Genomic DNA, 16694 nt, shown 5'->3' on the forward strand with positions numbered 1-16694 from the left:
AGTAACACTGTTAACCTAATTTGAGTTATATAAGCCCCATATAATAAAACTTTCTTTCAGGGTATACTGTGATTAAAATGTTTTACTAGTTCAATCTCATTTCCCCCCCATTTGACAAATTAGCGAGAAACTTAGCAAAGGTCTGTCTCTGAGAGGCAGTCTGGCAAAAGAGTGCTAGATAAAGGTACCGGGGCAAGGAAACTCAGGGTTAATAACACCCAAACCTACCTTTTCTTCCACCAAAGATTACAAGCTTTCACTTGTAAAACAGTACTACAGTCTTCAATTCTCTGGTAGCCCATATGTCCTCCATCTATCTCAGAATTCTCTTACTGGCTAAAACTCTCTGGGAGCAGGGGATATGAACGCAAACCTGAATCCTTTCTTTAAGGGAGATTCCAATTTCATCCTGGGCAAAGAGGGATGATTCTGTAAGGGAAAACCATGAAAGACATAGGATTGCCATCAAAATCTAAAAATAAGTAAACCTAATGCCTTTGCAGAGGAATTCCACCAACAGTTAAATGGCTTTTCATTCTTCTCTAATACAGGGAATATAAATTTTTCTCAGGAAGAAATACACTTCTGTTTCTCTTGAAGTTCAAAGCAAAAATCTCAAATGCAAATCTTATGTATGTAAGATTGGGTGTCATTCCAGAGTTTTAAAAATCAAGTCACTGAACAGGAAGGGACTACATGTACAAGGGCCAGACCGACTATTTAATTTTTAAATGGAAGAAATCAAAATCAGAAAGCAATCACACTTTCCATTCTATTTTCTTTGAGCAAAGACCTGCTAGTTGAGATAGCAGGACTGTACATCAAAGATGTACATGCCTGAATTCAATTTATTTTTACTTTTGGAAGCAGGATAGTGCCGTTTCCATGAAGTCAGTCATCTCTGCAAGCCAAAAATGGCAAAAAATAGATGCTCTCCTTTCTAGAAACGATAATAATGTACCATGACCAAAAAAGTGGTTTTTTCCCTAACAGATAATCTTGCATAAAAATGAGTCATGGGATTTCAGAAATGGAAAGGCTTTTCTCAAATATGTGTGTGCAGGAACACACACACTTTTTTTTTTCCATCAACAGATTTGAGCTTTCCATAAGTTATAATGAGAATGGCATCGTCTGGAGCCTTTGAGTGAAAGGGGAATACAGTATTTAGAGTTCAGCAAGAGGGAAGAAGTCTGTCGTAGAAAATAAGATTTCTCTGCTTGTGTTCCTATGAGAGAAATTTTAACTTATAAGGCATGAAGGACTGTTAAGGTGTTTCTTAAAAAATGTCTTATCCTGTAACTTCATCAGCTTAATTTCAGACCCGAGTGAGACATCGTACGTCATTAGCACAGCTCTGAATGTTGTTTCTTCTTCTGGGTTTGCTCAGGAGGAGCGAGAGAAGGATCCATCTACCTTCAAGCGTTCTTGGGAAAGGCCTGGTGTGGCAAGATCGGGAAGTGAGAACGCAGGGCTCTCACCTCACACCCAAGGGTGAGAAGAAGACAGACAAAGGGGCTGTCCCTAGATCCACGGGGCCACTTCTGGGTAACAGGAGAGATATGAACAGTCCCTTCCCTTCAGCCGGATGCAACAGTACTTTTTGAGTTTCACTGAAATCGAGTTCCTTCCCATGATAAAACTGACATGTCAACATGGTCCCAGCAGATGGTTACCAAGCCAGCAGACAGATACGCCCGAAGATGAGAAACAGAGCCTCAGGGTCAAACCTGTACTAGGTTCTTGCTTTTCACCCAGACCAAGAACCACGGCTTTATATCGATGCTATGAGGGTCTACAGAACTCATCTGGAAGGGGTCTATTGTACTTCTTAAATGAGCAGGAGGCAGTAGCTACAGGATGACATGGTATATCTTTCTGAATGGTTAATTTTACTGGCTAGCAATGAAAAATATTACCCTATTAAAACAAACATGGGATAAACTGTAAAGTTCATTTACAGTTTTAAGATGAAACAGAAACTTTCCAGGAAATGTTGGACCGGCTCTGCCTCCAGATCCATGGGGCATCGGTCCACCGTGCTCTGCCTCAGAAGGAAACACTGGTGGAAAAAACTGAGAGCTCTGGTATATCCTAACAAATACTTAAATTTTTATTCGATTTTCACCTTTGGAAGTTCCCTAAAGGCTTAATTCAAGCCAATTCTGCTTGATGTGTTATGTATGATACCAAGAAGGGCAAACAGCTGCTCTCAGAGCAGTGTTGCCAGACTAGAATGGAAGAGCAGGAGAAGCATTCCCTAAATGCCCTTTGCTGATTTTCTTCTCACCTGTCCAACCTGACAGCATTCAAGGCTCTGATGACCTTTTTTCCTGGAGAGTCATGGGTAAGACGCAAACACTAACAAAAAGGGTTTTTCCTGAAAAAAATCCATTTCAATTTCACATCTAAGAGGCCATTAGTGGAAAGTCTCTAACAGATTTCGGATGGTGTCTTGGGAGCATGTGCGCTGAAGAAGTCAAATATGCCCACCGTAAATCTTTTCTGTGAAATCAACCAAATGGTTACTCAAAAGCTCTCAGAGCAACTGGAATTTACATCTACGTGCATAATACAAGGGTCCTGGGATTCCAGAACATGATCCGAGTCCTGATGCTATGTTCTTAAACAATGATCTATCATTATCCTTCAGATTCCCCCTTCCTCCTTATCTAACGTAAATAATGAGATAAGTCCCAACACTCCTGAGCTTTGCTAAATTAGTTTAAATATTTCAAGTTCTGCTGACTCCCTCTTCTCCCCCCTGTTCTGGGTCTTGATGAAAAAGGTGAAGAAATATTTTGGAGGAAACCCCAGGGGCCCAGCTTCATAAATCTTCATCTGCTACTTGCTCGAAACTTCATGCGACCCCAAGTGTACGACATTAAGGTACTCAGAGAAATAAACAAGCAAATAAATCGCTCAGGGTCAGACCCTTCTTTCTTTTCCATGGTGTTTTTTGCTGCTCCTGGGTCTCTGAGGCTTTCTACCCCAAGTATCTTTTTAAACGCTACCAGCAAATACCACCACACACGCAGAGAATTGGACGTGCAGCCCAGCGGGTGCCCTGCTTTGCCCTGGTCTCCTGAAGGGTGGCGGGCTTGTCTACATGACTTCAATGGCACCACAAGTGCGGCTGCATCGGTGCCATTTTCATAAACTTTACTTGGGAACAGACAAATGTGGCTCAACACACGGAGACGAGAAGATGCAACCTGAGCCAGCAGAACGTTGCCTTGGAAAAGGCTTCTTCCTTCAGTTCCAAACCACACATACTTGTACAGTTAACAAATGCAGCAGGGGATACGGGTCCACAGCATTCATGTTGAGGCCAAAAGGCTCTGCTGTCCTCCACCCTCTCCTCTCCCCCACCCCCACCTGCCTTCCCAAGAACTGTTAGACTGCATGGAAATTTCAGGGAAAAGGTAGGTGGCTGTCTTCTTGGAACGCCTGCACACTCCAACAAGGAGAGGAACTTGGAAGTATTTTAATCTAAAAGAACTCAAGTGAGGGGGGGGGTTCCCTATAAATAAAATCATGTTCAAATAAACACAAAAAGGAGCCAATATTTCCTGTAAGGCCACTTTTCAGATGGATTACTGGAAGGAATAGCCTTCCACAGTTTTATGGCTTACTTTGCTATCATCTGCTTAAAATTTGGGTCAGTTAAAACATAGATGCTAAGATCTAAGCCCTCACTTGGATGAAATATTACAAAGGAAGGAGAAAGTCTCATTCCAAGAGCGGACTCAGAGGCAGAGCCCTTGGACTCCTGAGTTCTATCGCTGGCTCAGTCCCTGGGCTCAGGTCAGCCCTCGGTCAGAATCTCACTTCTAATCCCTTCAAATCATTAGTTAGTCCCTGTTGTCTAAACAGTGGGGAAAAACCCTGAGTAACACCCCTGGATCCTGTTCAATCAACAGGGATGGTTGGAGATGGTTATAACTCACTTCCAAGAAATCAGGGTGGTTTATCCCTTGGTAGAGCTAGTACGTTCCTAAGAGATCACAGTGTCATCAGAACAAACCCTTAAGGCACTGCAACATTTCTCCACCTGCAAAAATCTCTCTGCTCCTTTAATATGACTTCAAAACTAATATCACCCAGCATTTTATAGTTCTTTATAGCAGCCACATTAAAATAACTCTGGTTGGGCTTCAAACCTCTGAGAGATAGAATAAATAAACGGGTATATTTATCCCAGTTCATAGAGGAAGAAACTGAGGCTTCGAAAGGCTAGGAGGCTTGACCAAGGGCCCAAAGCTCACAGGTAAGGGGGTTGGGGCCGAGTGCTATTGTTTTCGGGGTCAAGTGCTCTTTTCTCTCTAGCGCTTGGCTCCTTGTTAATAACCCTACTTTTGGATCTAGACGAATGGACTAAGGGAAATTGGTTACAAGAGTTTCTGAAGAATCTGTAGTGCCTTTTCAGTGCAATGAAGGGTAAAGGGCCAAGCTTCTCTTGGCCCTCAGTTCACAGGTCCAGCACGTGGTAACTGCAGCCTTGGCTCTCCCACTCCTGGCTCCTCCAGGGACGGAGAGGAGAGGCAGCAGCTTAATGCCCCCGCTTTGAGCTCCCATGTCTGTGGGCCCAGGGCTGGCTGGCTGCTCCTCACTCATCGCTAGCGCTCTTGTTTCTAGGAGGAGCGAGTGACTAGAAGATGGCCGCTCGGGGCACTTGAATCAGACTGCCCAGCTGCTGGTCGCTTCGAGACAAGCTGCATAGCTTCCCTGCACCCCTTTACTTGGAAGGAGATTCTTTCCTCTCTTCACCTGGCCAAGTCATACTTCTACTTCAGGCTTCATCTCAAATATCACTTCCCTAGAAAAGCCTTCCTTGACCCCACTGACCCCACGTTAGCAAACCTTCTACTTCTCGCCTTCTCTAATTATACAGTCTCACAGCACTCTGTAAATCTCCTGTGTCATTTATCGCAATTTTAGCAAATTATTATTTATATGATTATTTGTTTTGTTTGCTGCCCCACTTGACTGGAAGTCCTTTGAGACTAGGGACAGCCTTGCTTTCTGCTATATTCCCAACCCTGAGCTCTTAGGCAAGTTTCAATCAATATTTACTAACTGAAAAATGAATCAGTGACAGATATACACTGACTGACACTAAACAGAACCTTCTACAGCAAAGCCAGACAGCTGGTAAAAACACCACCACCACCTTTCTGCAGCAACCATTTTGTGCCCTAAAAAATATGCAAAACTTTATCAAGATTTCCAAACTGACAGTGTATAAAATGCAAGGGATTGCTTTCTGGTCAACATCATTCAAGTTTACAGCACAAAATAATAATATTTCTCAATTTAACACATACACCTCAGACCCTTTTGGAAACAACTCACTCAGTCCCCTGACCAGTCTCGGATTTTAAGGATGAGGATGGATCTTCTGGAATTCTTAGGGGCCTTCCGCTTTACTCATGCTTCATTAGGTCTTACTGTCCTAACAAAATACCTGCGGCAGACTTCTTGGGCTTTGAGCAGACATGGAAAATCTAACTGGAAATACTTTTTTTTTTTTTTTTTTTTTTTTTTTTGCGGTACGCGGGCCTCTCACTGGGTGGCCTCTCCCGCTGAGCAGACATGTAAAATTTAACTGGAAATACTTTTTTTTTTTTTTTTTTTTTTTTGCGGTACGCGGGCCTCTCACTGGGTGGCCTCTCCCGCTGCGGAGCACAGGCTCCGGACGCGCAGGCTCAGCGGCCATGGCTCACGGGCCCAGCCGCTCCACGGCACGTGGGATCCTCCCGGACCGGGGCACGAACCCGCGTCCCCTGCATCGGCAGGCGGACTCTCAACCACTGCGCCACCAGGGAAGCCCTGGAAATACTTTTGAAGGCTCCCTCCTGCCCCTCTTCCCAACTCCATAAACGCTTCAAAATATACTCAAGGATTATTTCAGCTCTGTGTCTGAGAAGAGAATGTAAAATTAACTAAAGTAAACTCTAAGATCCTTTTTTAAAAAAGCAGCTGCTTCCAGATGGAAGACATTCTGGCAGAACATATTACGTGGTCCCAGTCTACAATCTTAAGCATTTCCCCTAGTGCAGTAATGTGTCATCAGTAAGGTTTCCTGGTGACAGAAAATGGATTCATTTTAATTGGGGACGGTTTCACTTCAAATCCTATTTGAGGGAGCGATAGGGTGTGGACATGGCCCAGGCCCTAGGCGTTCTAAAAGGGGACACTGATTCACTCAGGGAATATCCATTAACCAGGCAGCAGCAACATCCTTCTGGGCTTAAGTGGAGCCCAGCTCGGCTGGGAACTGTAGCATTCATCACACCCTTTGTTGGTAAGGTCCCCAATTAGTCACTCTGAAAAAGCGAGGCTAAAACAGGCCACTAACACAGAGAGCGAAGTTAAAGTTGTTGGATTCTATGAGATTTGGAGCCATATGGGCTGTCACTGATTTCCTGTCTCAGCTGGTATCAAGGCAAGACAGCATCCCACAGAAGAACTGCCAGCTTCCTTGGGGAGTTTCTTTATGAGGTTGGGGAACTGGCTGGCACTTTCAAGTGGAAGGAGAACTAAGGAGGGACAGACCCATGTGGTGAACCGCAGTTGCAGGGATTCTCAAACCACGCCATGGGGCCTCGGAGCAAGACACAGCCTGTGGCCTGAGAGTATTCTTAATGGGCGTGTAGGGGTCTAGTTAGTTTGGTGAACAGGGGACGGGTGTAAGGATCCAATCGTATTTCTGACTCCTCTAATGAAAAAAAACATCACACAGACACACATATCCAGTACATGCAGATATAGATATAGATAGATAGATACAGATATAAATATAGATCTGGAAAAATTCATGCCAGATTTTTGTGCCTCATTTTCATGCCTCTATATTAGGCAGGTCAGAAATTTTAGTTACACGTATTCAAACTTTTAAAAATCACATAATTAAGGCAGAAAAAGTACAGGATTCAACATATCAGTATGGCTCAGGAGAGGCAGCAGACCCGGGCCGGAAACTGCACAAGCCACTCCTCCGACAACCACTGACCTGGGGCCACTAAGTGTGGCTGTGTCTCTCACCGCCTGGGCTGTTTCTGATGCAAAGTCCAGGGCGCCTGCCACTGGCTTGGTTACAGTGCCAACAAGCCCCTTCCCAAGGCCAGATATGAAACCGCTGACACCCCCTTCTGTTTTCACACCTTCCACCGTTGAGGTTATAACACTGGTCAGTCCACCAATGATACCTAGCAGAAAAGACAAGGGCTATTGTAAGCTGGCCAAGGATAAAAGCAAAAGCATTTAAAGACAAACCCCTCAATTCCATGCACCTGGCAAGGTAAACTTAGGGGCGTAATGTCAGTCTCTTGATAGGCCACAGGCAGGCCAACTCAAGATGGGGAGGCAGCAGACTTGCCCACTGAGTTTAGAGTCAGAGAATATACATGACATATTGGTCATAAGTAAAGCGCGTTTCACTTTTAAAAGAATCAAAGAAAAGCTAAGAGGTTAACAGTGACTACTTTTTAATTCCAGAGCTTGAACAGCACATGGGCAATCAGGAGAGGGTGCAGACGCAGGATTAAATCGGCAGACTAGCAAATAGGGCCCTTGGGGAAAGTTGGGATCCCACAAAACACAAGGCGGAGAGACGACTAAAGATAAATCCTCAGTTTTCAAAGAATACTGTGTGACTGGCAAACACCACCAAATGTCTGAAATGGGGTAAAGCTACTGCACACTTTGCTGAAACGGGTGCAGGCGATCAGAGTAAAGGGTGAAGCCTTGATGAAGGGCACCCCCAAAGCTGCCAAAGCCAGCAGGGACCCTCAATGCAGCCAGTTCAAAAGACCAACCTAAGTCAAAAAGACATTCCAAACATTTTGAAAGTTGACAACAGTGACCTTAAAGAGCCTCAAAAGTGGCCAGAAGTTGGCGAAGGCTGGAGAGGACACAGGCATTGCAGGGAAGAAGCATTTCCAGGATTTGTGCCAGGGACACTCACAGGGTGTTTACCCTTTGACAGTGGGGGTATGAGGACTCTCTAGACGCTTCAGCTCTAGTGAGACAAATTGGTAAAGGAAATTCCTTGGGTGAGAATGTACTAACAATTCACAACATTTCTTTTGCATCCTGGGTCCGTTTGTTCCAGTGAGGCAATACGCCTTTCCCAAACTTTTGAACAAAGCTCATGACAGAGACAGAACATTACTAAACCTGGGTCAAGCAGGGCCTACAGGGAGAACGGAGCATGACTCCCAGTTTTTAAACCAAGGAGATTCAATTGCTTCTGGTTCTTGTTATCTTTTAAGGGTTTTTTTTTTCATCCTGAAGGAAGGATCTCACTCTAGGCTACTGCTTTCATACATCCCAGAGCTTAATGGGTCCTCCTTGGATGAGGCCACTGGTTCTTGGTCTCAGAATGGCCTAACTGGCTCCTGGAGGTGTTGTACGTATCATCTGAAGGATCCTTGGTTGGAAGGGATTTTACAACCTTGAGCCAATCACTCATTTTCTCGGCACACTGGTATGTCCATCTAAAAAGTGAGGACAGCCATGCTTTCTCTCTGCACCACAAGGATGCTGGACAGATAAAGACAAGTACACATAGCAGAGCACTTTCCTCGGAATTAGTTACTAGAAAGAATGATTAAATCTTTAAACCCAAATGACTGCCCAACAATCAACTCTGAAAGTCCATAAACAGATCAATTTCAGCCAAATTTTACTTCTAGCCTGATGTCTCCTTGGGGGCTGCTCGCTTTCCAGTTGGGCAGGCTGAGGAAAAGCAGAGGTATTTTGATCCAATCCTCACCATTGGGAAACTTGATAAACAAAAACTAAGAAAAACATGATTCTTTATTATGTCTACTCCTTCTTTTTTCCTCCAAATGCAGACAATCAAGACTTGATTAACCTTGATATAACTTCTGATAGCTTCAGACGATTCCTAAGAATCTGGTACCAACAGTTCAGTTTACAACCATTACTAAGCATGAGCTATACGCCAGGCATCACGTGAGGCTCTGCCCAAGTACCAACATGACTAGAGGTGGTCTTTATGCTCTCCTGGCCTTCGCAGCCCATCAGGAAAGCAAGACACACAGAGCTGGCTACATACACAACCCAGACTGCCTTGTGCGCTCAAATCATCATCGATTCTAACTGCGGACAGTGCAGCTGGGCAAACGTCATCTGAGTTGGGACTTGCAGGTGGAGTAGGATTATGAAAGGCAAGGAAGTGAGGCAGAGAAGGGGAGGGCAGAAGACACATGAGTGATCAAGGACTTGGAGGCATGTCTGGGGAGCAGGACATGGCTCTGGGTGGCTGAAATATATAGTGTGGCTGGGGGACAGTGGAGGGAAGAGCCGGCTGGGTTTACTTTCCTAGGGGCCTTCAACGCCATGCTGAGAAGTTGTTGATGCAACAAAAGGCAAATGAGTCAGACTGAAACATTAAAAATCAGAATTCAAACAAATTCAGAGACTTACCAGGCTCATGCCATCTCCTACATCTCCTGGGCACAAGGATTTATAATCCCTGTGAATGTGCATTTATACAAGACTCAAAAACGTCTGGGCCACAAACCTGGCAGCCAGTTTCACATTTTGCTTCCTCTGGAAGGAATAATCCGTAAGCAGAAGGCAAGTCTGGAAGCAGCAGTCCTATACTCTAAAAAGGAGTTCCGATCTTTACACCTTAGGACACTTTGGGGACAGAAGCCAGAGAACAGGAAGGAACTGCAAGGTGCACAACATTTTGAAAATGAATGAAGAGTTCTCACAGGCTGTAACATTTCAACCCAGGGAGGATAGAACAAGAGAGCTTGGAGGGCTTTCAGGCACACCCAGATACCAAGCTAGGGTTTCCTCTTGCAATTGGATGGGCAAAAGGCACCTCCGAGGAACTGGGGCAGGAGAGCCACTCTTCTGCGGCCTGATATATCACATGACTCACCGTGAGCCAGGCCGTGGATGCCAGCTACAAGGTGTTCACCACTCGTGGCCGCGTGGTATCTGATGTACTCCCGCTCCGACTGATGGCGGTTGTCCATCGTCTTCCCTAAGCCATCTGACAACGTCCCCGCAAACTGGCATGAATACAAAACAGAAGGAAAAGACTTTTTACTCTTTTAATTATTTTAAATAAATACCTTCCCTTGCTCTTAGCCGGGAGTCAGTAAATACTGAATGAGAGAGAGATTAATTGCTGAATTACATATACTGTGTGTCCCGGAAGAGTGGTTTTCAAGCACTGGACACATAACGAACTGTGGGACACTTACACAGGTGGACACAAGGTTTGCAAACAACTACTAAAAGTCCATGATGACATTTACCTTTCACAGTCCTATTGCAAACTTACTGAAAAATTAAAGGTATAACAAAATGGCCTCGGGGAGGAGAGGTGAGCTTTGGGATTCTATAACGGTAAGGACAGAGGCTCTGTGCCTTAAGAATTAGTGGGATTCAAAATAGAAATGTGGCCAACTGTTGCTTCAGGATTTGGCATCCACATTTCGAGATGCCTTTTCTTTCACTTGTTCAACAGTTACCAAGTGCCTAGGTGCCCAGCTCCATTTGTCAAAAGAAAAACAAAGTCTACGGAAAGGTTAACAGGTTAGGTTACCTTTCATACAAAGTGGCAGACTTGAACCCATGACTTCAAATGCAAAATCCTCCCCCAAGAATCAGAGAGAGATTTTATTTATCCTGGCATACTTTAACCAGAGAAGCTGTCTCATCCATCAAAGCTGGATAAAAAGGACATAAAACTCTGTTTTGTCACAAGACAATTTGAGAAGGTTTAAAGTGACAGTTAATAAACCACAGGGTACTTATCCTCATCATTCAGACATAAAAAGGGAAGGATATCAAATATGTAATTAACCTTCTCGAGAAGGATCTACCAAAACAAGTGGTTTAAGTGCCAATGACCCAGGACTAACCTTTTAGAAAACTCACAGGAATGTTATTTAGATACAAAGCTCAGAGGAAAGACTTGAGGCAAACAGCCTGCCGTGAGGACCCGGTACACTGGCAGCCTGGCCATCACAAGGCTATTTCATTCTGCTTTGGCAAGGAGGGGCACACAGATCTGCCCTGAAAGCCATCAGTCCTGAGGCTTCTGACACGAGAGACGAGGGAAGGTGAGTTCTGGGCACAGAAGAGAGACTAGGGGAAGAAACAGCAGTTCCATGTAAAGCAACGGTTCCTGGAGCAAGACTTGGGAGCTCTCATTCCTTTCCCTCTGACCAAAAGCTTTTATGATCTCGGGCAGTGATCACGGACCTCTCTGGAGATGCAATCCTTATCATTACTTGCTTTTTTGCCTAACCTTCCCTGTCACTCCCTGTTTAATTAGAGAACTGAAGTTAATGAAAAGTGATTTTACACTTTCCTTTAGGATGGAGACACCATGGAATTCTGTATTAAGTGGGGGATCCCACTTGAGAGCCCCTGCGGGCCACGAGCTCAGGGGTCTGGCCAAACCAGATTCTAGTCTCAACCATTCCGGTGGCCACGTGACCCTGAGCCAGGTGCTTGACTGCATCACCTCCCTCTTGGCATCTGGAGAATGGAGATAGTCCTGACACTGTCATGTGGCTAAAAGAATCAGTGACAGCGGCTCAGGGTATGGAATCTAGTTAGCATTCTTACTGTTATTATTGGTCAGCTACTAGTCCAAGGAGGAACATCCTGCACCATTTGAAGAAAGCCTTTCAAAGGTTTAGATTTATGGTCATTTGCACTAGGCTTTAACATAAAAACAAAACAAAACAAAACAAAAACCCTCTCTTTCCAGCAGATAAACACCAGCCTCCAAAGTGAACTTTTGGAGTGGTACCATTTATAAAATTAGAGTGTTGGACTTGGTGGTTTCCAAAATCCTTTCCAGCTCTGACAGTTTGTGATCTATGATCCAAGTTAGAATGTCTTTATTAAGCACTTACTCTGGGCCCAGCACAGATTTAGGTACTGCTGAGGATACAAATGAATAGCAGCCTTGGACCTATTCTCAACAATGACAGTCTCGTTAGGAAGATAACAATTCCATACATGAAACAGCTACAAGAAGAACCTGGAACACAAAGTGCACACGCGCTTGGGAAGCAAGTGAAGAGAGAAAAATGTGACCCTTGTTTTGGAAAGAGTTCCTGCCATGTTCTGGAATTATGTAGGCTGTCAGTGGTCCTCATTTAGGGTGTGGACAAAAATGCCTCTCCCTGATATCACAGAAAAGGTGAGAGGGCGGTTCAACTCTCACCTTCCTGGAGAAGAGAGATCTCCCTGGAAGGGATATTAAATTAAGGTCCTGTTTACCTGGCAGCCGACTAGGAAGAAGTTAAAAACCTCATAATACTTTTCCCCCCTAAGAGAATATGGGGGAATAATCCAGGCAAACTGCCCAGTACCAACCCCTTTCCTATAACTGACCACTGTCCATCAATAAAACAAGTTTACTATCCAAGGTCTATGAGGGAGCCTATGACGAAGCTTAACTGCCAGCTGATTCTGTTGCAGCAGCCCTGGCACCCCAGCACCAACCGCTCTTGGGTGTTCTCTGTATGAACACACCATATTGACCTCAGGAGGATGGGATAAGATGACCTAAGAGATCACTCGTCCCCCTAAATGCTGGATTCTTCCATGTGCTTCTCAGGGGCCTCACCACTGCCGTGGAAAGGTGCCCACACCCACTCCGCTTACTCTAGGGATTCCATTTGAATTACCGCCTCTCTATCTATTAAAATATTACTGTGTAAGCCAACTGGGCTTGTCCTTTGTCACTTGTGAGTGGAAGTAAAGGGTACAAAGATATTGTATTAACAGGACATGACTACAAAAGTCTTCACCCCTAGAAATGTGACGTTGAGAACTCAGAAAACTTGCAATGATGTAGAAAATCCACGATCCGACCAAACCCGTACTGATGAGAGGTTAATAAGATTTTACAGGGAGAGACATTTTATAGGAACTAAACCGAAGCCGGCCAGATGAAGGGTCAGAGGCTGGGCTTCAGGCCAGTCCGCTGGGCTTCTGAGTACTGAAGCCAGGGCACCACAAAGCTTGTGGCCTTCTCTCACTGTGGGAGCACTTAGTCATCCTTAATTCCATCTCTCATTCCCCACCTCAGTGGGGAAGAAAATCACACCCCGTATCTTATTTCTCCCTCAAAGGGTGAGAACACATGGGCTGTAGAGGGAGGTGATTCCAGTAAGCACTCTTTATGGGTGCCCTCTGGAACTGGTCTTCCCTGAGGCTGGAAGTGTTGTTTCACACATGTCCTTGACTTTGAAAATGATCATCCAAACAGAGCAGAGAGTCCCCTGAGAGCTACAACATCATGTGGGAGTCGCTGGTGCAGGACATCCTATTACCACCCACTCCAGTTCTGCCTCTGCATTTTAAAAAGAAAAGCCATATGCATTGAAAATCGAACTCAGGCTGAAACTTTCCATAGCAGATGCTCCAAATGGGAAAGGAAGCCTGGGGGCAGATACTCAAACAAAGGAAAACCAATCCCAGAGGCACTGGAGGGAAAGCTGAAAATCATCAGGATACAAGCAAGTCCAATCCAGCCCTGCACCCAGTCAAACAACTAATCAGTCAAACATGTACGGAACCCTACTGCGCCCCAGGCTTGTGAAGGAGAAGCATAAATCACAAGTGGTCTCTGTCTCTCTCCTCCAAGAAGGTAGGTAAGTGGCATAAGGGAAAGACATTCACACATGAGTTCGAATTCTGACTGTGACATTTAATAGCTGCGAGATCATGGACAAGTAACTTCGCCTCTGTGAGTCTCTGTTTCCCCATCTTCAGATGGGAATAAGAATAGCCATCTACAAGGATGCCATAAGGATTAGATAAAATATGCAAAGCACTTAGCACGGAGCCTAATACACGAAGCACTCAGGAGAAACAGTATTGAGTTATCCAAACTTCCAATTTCTTCATATGCAAAATGGGTACAATTGGATTCTGCAGGGTTGTTGTGAGGATTAAATGAGACAGTGAGCACATAAAGTATGTGGCAGGGCTTCCCTGGTGGCGCAGTGGTTGAGAGCCCGCCTGCCGATGCAGGGGACGCGGGTTCGTGCCCCGGTCCGGGAAGATCCCACGTGCCGCGGAGTGGCTGGGCCCGTGAGCCACGGCCGCTGAGCCTGTGCGTCCGGAGCCTGTGCTCTGCAACGTGAGAGGCCACAACAGTGAGAGGCCCGCGTACCGCAAAAAAAAAAAAAAAACAAAAAAACAAAGCATCTGGCAGGTGTGTCCCCGGTACAGCGGAAGCTGTCGGGGAGGGAAGCACCAGAGCAGACAGCATGAGCTAGCAATTGGAGGGTGATCTGTAGATAACTCGTAACTCCACTAAGTGTAAGCTACACCTCAACACCAGAAGGAGCATTTACAGGGACTTAGGTCAATATAGCTCACTTGGTAGCCATTTCAAGTCCACAAAACACTTAAGGCTGCAAGTGAATACTGTCCTAGCTAAAATGAAAAGGTTCTGAAGGAACAGGGTGTCCTTCAGAAAACCTGCTATTACCCTTGCAAAAACAACAGTGATTTCCCCCCTTCTTTCACTGAAGGACGCTTTAGCACATGCCACACTTGTGAATTCTGGTCACAGCCAGAAGTCATTAACTTCTATAAAGCCGTATTTTCAGCAAGGGGGTAAAAATCCCAGAAGTACTTCAAGATGCCCGTTCTACTGCGTAGCTGACACACACTACGTGTCAATACCCCACCTTCCAAAAATAACCCCACTGTCTACAGAAATGGAGCCACTACAAATTAGCCTGGGTTTGGGGCCGGGCTCAGAACAGCTGATTTTATAAAACTGAAATTCAAGTAGATGCTGGAATGATGCAAGAGAAAAAATTTACACTGCGTCCCTCTGTTTCGTCCTATCAGTTTTCCTGACCCTTTTAGGAGCTTCAGCAAGCATGGGATGCCAAAGCTTTTTGGCCAGTGTAACAGAAGCCTGGGCTTGAATTTCTCCCCCTGCTCTGGGGTTCTTCTTTCACAGTTATTTACCTAATGGAAATTTCCTCTTCAGTATCCTTGCTCCACTGAGTTACTGCTGATGACAGCATCTTCCTTGTCACCAGGGCCGATGTGACCCACACAGAACAGGAAAAGGTAGAGAAGTATTAAGAGTTTGTGTGTGAGGGAGAGTCCTTCTTCCAGCGTTAAGGCTGTACGGCTGCAGGTCTCAGAGCCGCCATGGCCTGCAACAAGCTATGCTAGAACGTGGAAACCCAGAACCCCAGCTATATGGTGCCAGAAGGAAGGGTGCCGTGAACTCTGGGGGTGCCGCCATGACACAGTCAAAAGGCAGGGGCAAAGGAGTCAAGTCCTTACTGTGCGTGCTGTGCAAGCTGGTGAAAGCTGCTTAACTTCCTGGGACCTCAGTTTGGTTCTGAAAAAAAAAAAAACCAGTCTAAAGGGCTGCTTTGAAGGGTTAAGGAGATGATGCAAAATGCCTGGCACACAGGAGGTCACCAATTTTGACAAGTTTCTTACAAGCAGTCTGGAGGCTTAAAGTGCAGAGTTGTTTTTGACTCTGCCAGAATACTAACAGGAGAACCTCCGTTAAGTCATGTAAGACCTAAGTCGCTTCAAAACTAAGGTCTTCACCACTTCACTCATATTGCTAAAACAGTCACAGTTAAAAATGATTCTCGGAGTATGAGTTTTGCCTTAACATTGAAAAACCCTTTTGTGATACTTGTGAACAGGGCAGAGTTAAAGGAGAATGGGATCCAACAAGTAGTGGGTATCTGTCACCAACACAAGGCAAACCAAACAGCTAGTCCTCACTCGGCCAAATGGTGGAGGGGGCAGGCTGGGACTGGGGACCGGCATTTAAAAAAAAAAAAAAAAAAAGGCATGGAACAAGTTGAGGTTTGGCAAGAAAGAGGCATTTCTGGACCCCAGATCTCTATCCACTAGAAGTGGGGCAGGTTTGTCATTTTTCAGTTCTACTTGGTTATGATTATGTATAGCCCTTAAGGCAAAAAGAGAAAGGGGAAGGAATCCAGGAAAGGGACCCTGAATAAGAATAATAAAGACATTTTAAAGCTAGGATTGGCATTCTATTCCAGCTAACATGCCTAAACCAATGACCTTGGGTTTTTTTTGGGGGGGTGGGGGCAGAGAGCTCTGGAGATCTAAAAGCCCTCCTACCCTAAGACAGACACCATGTTGCTATTTCATGGGTAAACACTTATCAGGCAACAGACACTCCTTTTCAGTTAAGAAACAAAGTTATCCAAAACCACCCAGAATTATCTCAGCACACAAGGTCTGAACATAAAAGCAACAAAGTCAGACCTCAAGACTGGCCTGGTTCTTAACTAGCCCAAGACACACGCCTGCTGAATTGGCAAGTCTCTCTTGCTCTTCCTGACCCAGTTGTGAACTCAGATGTTGTTTCAGATTAATCTAGAAGCTCAGAGTGGATTGAAGCACTCTCATAATAGGATTTTGCTTTTCCTTTAAAAAGGACTGGTAGAGTTTGCTAGAAGGCTAAAGCACAGAAATAAACAGAATACACACGGGTAGCATCAGGAAGACTGATTTTTGACAACAGACAAGTATCATGTCTGTCAAGTCCAATTTTCCCTTTTTTTCTACATCAGTTATAAAGGATCATGTGGGCAGGACGCATCTCTAAACCCAGCTGTGGACGGGATGGTGTCCCAGCTTTAGCTCTGTATCAGCCA

At 45.0% G+C, this 16694-nt stretch overlaps 1 protein-coding gene across 1 annotated transcript in view; it reads right to left on the bottom strand.

Moving 5' to 3' along the window:
- The window catches only part of VPS13D (vacuolar protein sorting 13 homolog D), a 236236-nt gene that overhangs the window by 41944 nt on the left and 177598 nt on the right, over positions 1 to 16694 (bottom strand). The window contains exons 65-66 of the mRNA XM_028487836.2: positions 9923 to 10055; positions 7016 to 7211 (exon numbers count right to left, since the gene is read on the bottom strand). Coding sequence (XP_028343637.2) covers positions 7016 to 7211; positions 9923 to 10055 — 329 coding nt within the window. The remainder of the gene's footprint in view (positions 1 to 7015; positions 7212 to 9922; positions 10056 to 16694) is intronic.

This window comes from Physeter macrocephalus, chromosome 3 (genome assembly GCF_002837175.3).
Source record: "Physeter macrocephalus isolate SW-GA chromosome 3, ASM283717v5, whole genome shotgun sequence".
Classification (NCBI taxonomy): domain Eukaryota; kingdom Metazoa; phylum Chordata; class Mammalia; order Artiodactyla; family Physeteridae; genus Physeter; species Physeter macrocephalus.